The sequence below is a fragment of the Neomonachus schauinslandi genome, chromosome 2, assembly GCF_002201575.2.
Source record: "Neomonachus schauinslandi chromosome 2, ASM220157v2, whole genome shotgun sequence".
Taxonomy (NCBI): Eukaryota; Metazoa; Chordata; class Mammalia; order Carnivora; family Phocidae; genus Neomonachus; species Neomonachus schauinslandi.
The window spans coordinates 63,174,668-63,184,460 of NC_058404.1; the positions used below are offsets into that span (position 1 = coordinate 63,174,668).

General features: G+C 43.7%; 1 protein-coding gene across 2 annotated transcripts in view; it reads left to right on the forward strand.

Annotated features, from left to right (window-relative positions):
- The window catches only part of TMEM192 (transmembrane protein 192), a 29,840-nt gene extending 21,624 nt beyond the window's left edge, over nt 1-8,216 (forward strand). For both annotated transcript variants that reach the window (XM_021698824.1, XM_021698825.1), the window contains 2 exons: nt 5,788-5,890; nt 6,210-8,216. In XM_021698824.1, coding sequence (XP_021554499.1) covers nt 5,788-5,890; nt 6,210-6,348 — 242 coding nt within the window. In that variant the 3' untranslated portion in view covers nt 6,349-8,216. The remainder of the gene's footprint in view (nt 1-5,787; nt 5,891-6,209) is intronic.
- Nucleotides 8,217-9,793: the final 1,577 nt, after the last annotated feature.

Sequence of the window (9,793 nt, forward strand, 5' to 3'; positions counted from 1 at the left end):
CTGTAAAATGCTGCAAATGAGGTCATAGTTGAGATCTGAATATAGAATTCACTTAGCCTGTTATTTTAGTACTCTACAACTTTCATTTACTACAAGGGGTGCAAGCCTTCTTGTAGTATTTTCTGTAATACCTATAGAATGCTCTGTGACATAGAAGGAGGTGACAATATTCCAAAGATCATGTGAATGTCATCATGTAAATAAGGGGAAATTAATACTGTTAAAATGTAGTCCAAGATTTATTTCTCTAGGACTTACTGTACTTTTTAAAGGATTTGCTGTAGCATTTATAATTAATTATAAATAAGACAGCTTGGGGCACCTGGGTGGCTCAGTCGTTAAGCGGCTGCCTTCGGCTCAGGTCATGATCCCAGGATCCTGGGATCGAGCCCCACATCGGGCTCCCTGCTCAGAGGGAAGCCTGCTTCTCCCTCTCCCACTCCCCCTGCTTGTGTTCCCTCTCTCGCAGTGTCTCTCTCTGTCAAATAAATAAAAATCTTTAAATATATATATATATAAATAAGACAGCTAATGTTAGAAACAAAAAGACAAAACCCTGAGAGTGTATAAGAGGCAAAGGAAACAGGTATTGCAAGAATCCTGACAGGAGCTCATTTTTACAGTTGGACACAAATAGTTACATGACACTAAACTTAAATAAAAAGGGTTTTCTTTCATTTTACTCTTTTCCACTTATTTTAGTATATTGTCTTCCTAATTAAAAAGAATTGCTTTATTCTATACTCAAAGACTTAGCATATTTCATCTTCATTTACATTAATTTTTAAATTTTTATCTGAATAAAAACACCATTAAAAACTGTGTTGTAGGGGCGCCTGGGTGGCTCAGTTGGTTAAGCGACTGCCTTCGGCTCAGGTCATGATCCCGGAGTCCTGGGATCGAGTCCCGCATCAGACTCCCTGCTCAGCAGGGAGTCTGCTTCTCCCTCTGACCCTCCTCCCTCTCATGCTCTCTGTCTCTCATTCTCTCTCTCGCAAATAAATAAAATCTTTAAAAAAAAAAAAAATTAAAAAAAAACAAAACAAAACTGTGTTGTTAAATCTCAAATGAATATGCTTCCTACTGTAAGAAAACCTGATAATTGGTAATTCAGACTCACAAAGTAAATAGATGGTTTACATAGGACAGGTTTATAATAATTATAATTATAAACTTAGGGTTTCTGCAAATATTGAATTTCTTCAGAAGATTCAAGTATGACTGTCTAATCTCCACATCCTCAAGAGTAAGCTTAACTTATTAAATTATAATGTTCCTTTAAATGTACTGTAGGTTCTCACAGGAGAGATTTAGGGAGTAGCATCTAGAGACAAATGTTGCTTTTGTTCAGTGTCATAGAAAATTTAAGGTTGGTTTCCTGATGTATGGATTTTTCTTGTTTCTCTATACTGAAATGATTTTAAAAGATAGTGGGTTTGGTAACATTGATAGTGACTCTTGAGGACGTGATTCTTTGATGTACTAATCCTAACCTAACCTTGACTAGTTTATTTGCATTTTAGTTAATCTCTAGAAACCAAGATGGACCCTTCTCATTGAACACTAATTTGCTTTACTAGGAAAATAAAGCCTGAAACAGTTTTGAGATACTAAATTTGATTAGCTCTCCATTCATTTAAAAAAATAAGCAAAAGAGTCAAGTAATGGCACTCAGTTACCAGCCTTGTATCAGCCGGTATCACAGCTCTGAAGCTGTAAGAGGTTCAGTATAGACAGAAAGAAAATGTAAGTGGTGAACAAGTGCACCTGTCTTTTTTAGTGTTTTGATGTTCTAGTATGCTGCCCGCTTTCCTTGGCTTGTGATGGAAGGAGTGGTTGGAATTGGTGTTACTGCCTGATATGTGATCTGTAAAATGCTGCTCTGTTTTAAAGACCACAGAGACCTTTCTATTTTGTCAGACTGTGGTGTCTTTTATTTCTGTCCCCTGACTTTTACTTTAATACTGTATAGCCCTTATTTCCTGTCCCCCGGTTCAAGAAACTTACACTTGTTCCAAGCTTCGTCCTTTGTTCAGGAGTTATTATGGGGAAGATCCCATTTCCGAGAACTACGATGTGAATATCGAACAACTCGGATTCACTGGCAGCTGTCGCACAAGTCTTGATTCTCGGCCTTCATCTTTACTGGATGACTTTGGACTCAGTTTACCTCCTGGAAGTGTACCCCTCACTTGCTCTGGGCCTCTGGCTTTCCTGGTTTCCTGCCTGCCTCACTGGGGCCCCACAGTCTCCTTTGTCGAGCGCTCTCCCTGAGGGAGCCCTGGGGCTCTCAGTCTGTGACCTCTAACCTGTGAGCTGTAGCACCTCAGGTTTTGTGCCTCTGCCATTCAAAGCCATAAGGTGCTGCTCATTTCCCACTTTCTTGCCATACCTGAAAGTCAAGGGCATCTAGGTGCAGGGCACGCTTGGTTCTTTTGGCATCATATTGTCTGCTTCCTCCTGTTCCTTCCTGCCCGACCCTCTGCACATCTCCCACCTTTCTCACTTTCAACCTCTTCACTTCAGCTTCTTGAGCCCAGTTCTCAGCTGAGAGCGCACATTAGAATCATATGTGGGGCGCCTGGGTGGCTCAGTCGTTAAGCGTCTGCCTTCGGCTCAGGTCATGATCCCAGGATCCTGGGATCGAGCCCCGCATCGGGCTCCCTGCTCGGCGGGGAACCTGCTTCTCCCTCCCCCACTCCCCCTGCTTATGTTCCCTCTCTCGCTGTGTCTCTCTCTGTCAAATAAATAAATAAAATCTTAAAAAAAAAAAATCATATGTGGAGCCTGGCAGTTCCACAAAAGGAGAAACAGTGTCACGTGACTCCGCATATATATCCAAGACATCGCCACAGAAACATGTACACAATTGTTCAAGGAAGCGCCGTTTATAATAGCCCAAAGGGAAACCATCTAATTGATGTCAGGATAAACTGATGAAGAGATAAACAAAATGTGTTTGATCGATACAATAGAATATTTTTCAGTCCTAAAAAGGAATGAATACATGGACTGATGTACTGATATGTGCTACAATGTGGATGAGCCTTGAAAACGTTATCCTAAGTGGAAGCAGCCATTACGGACAGTCTGTTGTATGAGTCCGTGGATACGAAATGCCCAGAACAGGCACATGTATAGAGAGAGGAAATAGATTAGCGGTTGCCTAGAGCTGGGGTTGGGGGCAGGAGGCAAATGAAGAATGACTGCTAATGGATACCGGGTTCCTTTCTGGGGTGATGAACATGTTCTAAAATCGACTGTGGAGGTGGTTGCACAATTTGAAATACTGAACCATTGAATTGTATACTTCAAACGGGTGAATGCATGATACATGAATTATATCTGAAAAGTTGTTATGGAAAGGGAAAGAATGGCATGTGGAGCTTTTAAAAAATGTGGTGCCGGAGTCTAACCCGTTTCTCCTCCCCCTCACTCATGAGGCCTGGCGCATACAGTTCTCGTGTTCAGTCCCAGTTGACAGTCCCGGCCTCCAACCCTGGCTTTCTCCCCCCTTGTAGCCATCTCTGGTGGAAACTGACTACTCATTCCAGCCCCGTCCTGAGTTATTATTCAGGCAGGGCAAAGCCCCAGCCCAGTTAACGATTATCCAGAGGTGCGAATTGTCCTGGCCTGTTGTCACCCCTGAGAGGTGGGGAACGGGGGCCTTCACTGTGTCTGTTCTCTGCCTCCTTGCCACGCCACCCCCCCCCCCCCAAATTGCAGTCATCTGCTGTGGCTGCCACAGTGCAGTACCTGGACTGGGTGACTAAAACCACACAGATTCATTTTCTCACAGTTCTGGAGGCTGCCAGTCCAAGGTCAAGGTGTGGTCAAGCTTGGTTTCTCTGGAGGCCTCTCTTCTCGAGCTGCCTTCTGGCTCTGTCTTCACACGGCCTTGTGCTCTGTGCAAGCACATCCTGGTATCTCTTTTGTCAGATCAGGGCCCCACCCTTAGTACTTCATTTAATGCTGATTACCTCACCGAAGGCCCTATCCCCAAAGACAGTCACATCAGGGATGAGGCTTCAACATGTCAATTTTCGGGGAACAGAGTTCAGTTCATAACATCACTTATCCCCACAAACGGCCAGGTTCATCGGTGGCCTTCAAACTGCCACATCCCCTGGGTCCTCTCCATGTCTTCACCTTTCTGGCAGTGAACACCGACTGCTCTTTCCTGGTTCTCCTCCTTCCTCTCTGGAGATTCATTTCCATTCCCTTTTAACAGATTTTTCCCCACCTCTTTAATACTGGGCAGGTTTCAGCGTTCCCACGTCCTTTTTCTCTACATACTAAAAGTTACCCATCTACACACTAGGGGGCAGCCCTCAGATGAACAGAGCCACCCAAACCTTTATAGTCACCTGCTTGGTGATCATTTCCATCCAGGCGTTGCAGTGTAGCAAGACAGAAGGGACCTGGACATCCTTCTCTTCTTCCAAACCTTCCCCCATCCTGTCCCTCCTCCCCCGGCTCAGCTAACAGTGCCAGCCCGCAGCTCTTGCTCAGTCTGACCTTTTTGTCGTCCTGGATTCTTCCTTCCACCTTACTCTCCCTCCCTCAGTTATCAGTCCTGTTGAGTCTGCCTGCCTCCCACATCTGTCTCCTCTCCTCTGTCATTCCACTGCCTCGATCAGACGCTCCTCACATCCTGCGTGGATGATTCCAGCAGGCACGTTACTGGTCTCCCTTCCTCTGTCCTCTTAATTCGTATTCCTTCCTCCTGCCAGTGTAATTGTATTCAGAGATAACTCTGATCATTAACAACTTCCCTGTTCAGAGTTTTCTTAAAGGCCTAGGGAAGAAAATCTGAAATCTTGGTGTGGCATAAAAGGCTCTCCATGAGCTGGCCCTACTCAGCCCTGCCCTTCAGGGATGATGGTGAACTAGTGACTCCCATTTACCCTCAGGACAAAATCTAAATGCCTTGACATGGCAACACCAGTCACTCCCGTCTTCCCTGCCTACACTTTCCACCCCCTCATATACACACACACACACACACACGCACGCACGCACGCACGCACCCACACCACTCCTCAAGGTCCTAAGTATTTGTTCAGGCTCTTTCTGTACCTAAAACATCCTTCTTCTCTCTTCCCCTAGTTTGTGCGATTAGTTCTCGTGTTTCCCTCAAGGCTGGACTCACGCCCTGCCATCCTCCTTCTCCATGATTTTCCCTCCCATCCCACTCCTGCTTAGTTAAGGGGCTGCTTTCCAGGGCTGTCACAGTTCCTTGTGCAAGCTTTGATTTTGGTTCTTTTCATATTGTCTTGGAATGTAGAGTTATCATCTATATTTTCCCCTGGACCAGTAGTGCTTTTTATAGGGTAGTATCAACAATGGAGGCTTCAAAGTCATGATTCCTGGATTGGAAACCTGGCTACGTTTTTAACTCCCCTGGGCTTCACTTTATTGTAGAAAGTATGCCTAATAAGGGCATCTACTTCAGGGGGTGATTCTGAGAACTGGATGAGGCCGTCCATGCACAAGAGTTCACCCGTGCCTTCTTCTGTGTTTTAAATTCACAAAAAAATCATAGCTGTTGTTATTTTCAACAATAATGATACTCTCTGTGTTCCCAGTGTTTAGTTCAGGCCTGGCACATAGACTTTCAAAGGCTTGAGTGCATCAATATTCAAACCTGTTTATTCACTTTATGAAGCATTTTTATCCGCATTAACTTACTTGAAAAGCATAGCCAATTAATATAATTTGAAAAAATGGAAGAAAAATTTTTTTTCATAATTAGATAACCTGACAATAATGACTTTATTATTTTAGTGAAAATTCGAAAATTTAATAAAGCCAAACCACAGCCTGATGTACTTGAAGAAGAAAAAATCTATGCTTACCCCAGCAATATTACCTCGGAGACTGGATTCAGGTAAGCTTTGGGTGGGGAATGAAAGACTACAGAAAGAGAGTTATAAGGTTCCTCCCCCTGCCCCGAATATCTAGAAAACATTCTTACGCTTGGAGTTTATGATTACGCATATGTGCCTTTAGAATTAAGTTTGATTTGCTTACTCCCATTCAGCTGGATAAAACCAAGTCTAATGAAAGAATCTCATTTTGGAATATTACCTTGGCTTACAACATCTTAAGAAAAAGTCACAACTACAGTATGCTGTACTGAAAACTGGGAGGGGACCCATTTTGCAAAGAGAGGAATGAGTATTGGTGAATATGCTGATTCTTTGCAGGACTATTTCAAGCCTAGAAGACATTGTTGAAAAGCAAGGAGACATAATCGCCTACCTGAAGCGACACAATGCCCTGCTGAGTAAGCGCTTGTTGACTTTCACTTCCTCTGACCTCGACTCTCCGCCTAGTCACGCGTGAGAGGCTCAAGGTCAGGACAGCAGTTGCAGAGGAATGCAGAGGAATCTAAGACTGACTGGACGACCTGACAAGCTGTCCTCGGGAATGTCAGTTTTGGCCAGATAACATTTGACAGTTTTTGTTGGAAGCCTGAATTTCGCTCTCACCTGTGTGGCTGTTTAGTAGGTGGGACTTGTGGGTCACTTGAAAGGTACTTCGTAGAGCCCGGATAACTCGAGGAAAACACGTGTGTTTGCACATTTTGAAGTTGTTTAACTGTCTGGTTTATCCTAAGATCAAAGGTATAGTTTAAACATCTTCTCGCCCAACATTAGAACCCGGTAATAATTTGGCTATTTATAGGGAGGAAATCTGACATGATGATCCGGTTGAAACAAGGGTTTGATCAAATAAGTTCTTTCCACTCTTAAAGTGATGAGAGAAGTCAGTAGTTTTTATGGTTAATGTTGTTTTCCCCTGCAGAGCCTCCTCATGTACTGAACATGCTTGTGTGGTATGGGATTACAGTTTGGCCCAGGTAGCTCTTATGGAGAATTTCCTCTTTGTAAGACCAGTCTCACTAGGTGATTTACTATGCAAACTCCTACAGTTTTCCATTCTCCAGAAATATGATAATCAAGATTACTTAGACCAGTGTCAGACTGACCAGTGTTGCTCGTTACATCAGCAGCACCTTCCATTGGCAACAGCTGAAATACTTTGGAGAAAACTTGAGAACGTTCCCTTTATTTTAATCCTTCTTCAAAAAGTTGCCATGTGTTTCAGTATTGACTATACCTTGATTAGATCAAGAAAGGTATGTTCTGTGGCTTTACGTTGGTCTAAAAAGAACCTTTTTTAGCCTTGAATTACACTTTCTTAAGTTTTATTTATTTAAGTAATCTCTACACCCAATGTGAGGCTCGAACTCAGAACCCAGAGATCAAGAGTCACAAGCTCTTCCAACTGAGCCAGCCAGGCCCCCCTTGGAGTATACTTTTAAATTATGAGAATGAGGTGTCATATAAACTTGCATATAGATATTAATCATATCTAATTCTCCAGATGAAATGAAGCATTTTTATGAGTAAAGGGCATTATTTCCCCAGTTTTCCTAGTTTGCCCCTTTAATTTATCCATTTGCATTAGCACCTTTATATACTGCCCTAGAAAGCTTAATAGGATGGGAGGGGACATTTGTGATCATGTCTGTTGGTCATTAGCCGAATAATCAAGACCTCATTTGAAAACCCGTAAGCTATACACAACTATTTGGCAGGGGATGTATTGATTTGGTCACATCCAGGTACTTAGGAGGGCGAACACCAGTTTCCTTTAGATCTAGTCATTGATGGGACATTCTAAAAGCTTTCTACCAAGGTAAAAGTGTTGGTGTGTCACCTGTAGGCAATCTCCTTGAGGCCTCAAAATGACAACGTTCACAAACTAAAGCCAAAATTATATTTTTTAAAATTCAGATCGTATCCAAGTTTCCTGACTTATCTTCTCTCCCTTCTTTTTTGTTCTTTTTTTCTTTCTTTTAAATAAGTCTATCTCAAAGCCATTGCCTTCTCTGGAAATCTGTCTCTGTGTTCTGGAAGAAGCTATAAACTGCCTTTGTTGGTCTGCAGCCTCCTCAGGAGCTTCCTGGGTATAATCTGAAACTGGCCCTTGTACATGGAGGGCTGGGAGAGACCAAAGAAAGAGGCAGACCCCTCCAGACTGGTAGGTAGGGGCTTTAATAAACAAGGGAACTTACTTGTTACAAGGCTTGTCTTGGGTGCCTACAGGGTGAGCAGATCCCTGCATCCGCCTGCCAGAATCATGAAAGTTTATAAAGAGGCCTTAACTGGGGGCGCCTGGGTGGCTCAGTCGCTGAGCGTCTGCCTTCGGCTCAGGTCATGATCCCAGGGTCCTGGGATCGAGCCCCGCATCGGGCTCTGTGCTCCGCGGGAAGCCTGCTTCTCCCTCTCCCACTCCCCCTGCTTGTGTTCCCTCTCTCGCTGTGTCTCTCTCTGTCAAATAAATAAATGAAATCTTTAAAAAAAAAAAAAAGAGGGCTTAACTGGGTTCACTCACATATACCATCCAGATCTCTCAACAGCACTCTGCTCTCTCAAAGGTATGTCCTTGGACCAGCTCCCACTGTGCAAACGGTGGGCAGAATATACATTCCAAGGACAGGGGAGGGGGTGAGCAGCCTCTGAAGGCCCAAGTCCAGCTCATGGATGAACTAGCAGTCATGTCCTCTCGATGACCTCCTCCCAACAGCCTTCAGCTATTTTCCTTTTCAAAAGGAAAACACCAGTGGGAGATGGTTCTTACTTAGTTTTAAATGCAATTGAGGTCTATAGTCAGTTTCTAAGGTTTATAGGATGAACTTCGGCTTACAGAGAAAGATACAGTTAAAAAGTTAGGATACTCAGGTTCTAATGTATGTCTGTAGAACCACAAAGACTTTTCTAAACTCAATAATGAACATATCAAACAATAAGAAAAATGAAACAAAGTATCAGAACTAGGAAAACACGGTCATGAACAAAGCACTTTAAATGTTAAGCATTGCATTCACCAGGCAGGTGGTGTGCTAGCACAGCAGATAGAAAAGTTAAGAGCCTGGTTTGTAAGGAGGAAGAGGACTAGGATCTCTAGGCTCTGTGCTAAGTAAGTGAAATAATGGCCTGTAAGCCCAAGGAACTGTGGGAACTTCAGGTCAGGGTGCCCTGGCAGGGAAGGGGCTGTAGGAATTCCAGGCAAATTAAAGAGTAAAGCAAGGCAGCTACAAAGGTCCCAGGCACTGTGTCGAGTCTGAACCAAAAGTGTGAGGGAGGACAGGGAGGAGAGCTGGAGAGCGTCAGATCTGGGAGGGTGCCCTGATGTGGCCTGTGTGAGGGATCCCCTGGAATGGGATCCACTGAAGAGTTTCAAGCAAGGAAGCGACAGAGTCAGTTTTATTTTCAGGAGGATCCGATCACAGTGCAATGTGGAGGAAAGCTAGGGGGCCGAAAGAGTTGGCCCTGAACTAGGGCAGGCATAGTAACGTTTTATTGAAAAGTCTGCATATATGTGTAATATGTATTTCTATAATTTGGGGATTTTATTTCAGATGACAACAGCATCATGACTTAGAAGTTAAAAGCTCATTTTTTAGAAGAGCAATGTTGAAAAATAGAAGGAAAAAAATCTTTTGAAATCCCACTGCCAAGGAATTGTACCAATACTGCTTGCTGTCCTGTACTCTCACCCACTGTGGGTGTCATCAGTTTATTTCATTCTAGCCCATCTGATGGATTAAAAAAAAATGCAGGGACACCTGGGTGGCTCAGTCGGTTAAGCGTCTGCCTTCGGCTCAGGTCATGATCCCGGAGTCCCGGGATCGAGTCCCGCATCGGGCTCCCTGCTCGGCGGGGAGCCTGCTTCTCCCTCTGCCTCTGTCTCTCATGAATAAATAAATAAAATCTTTAAA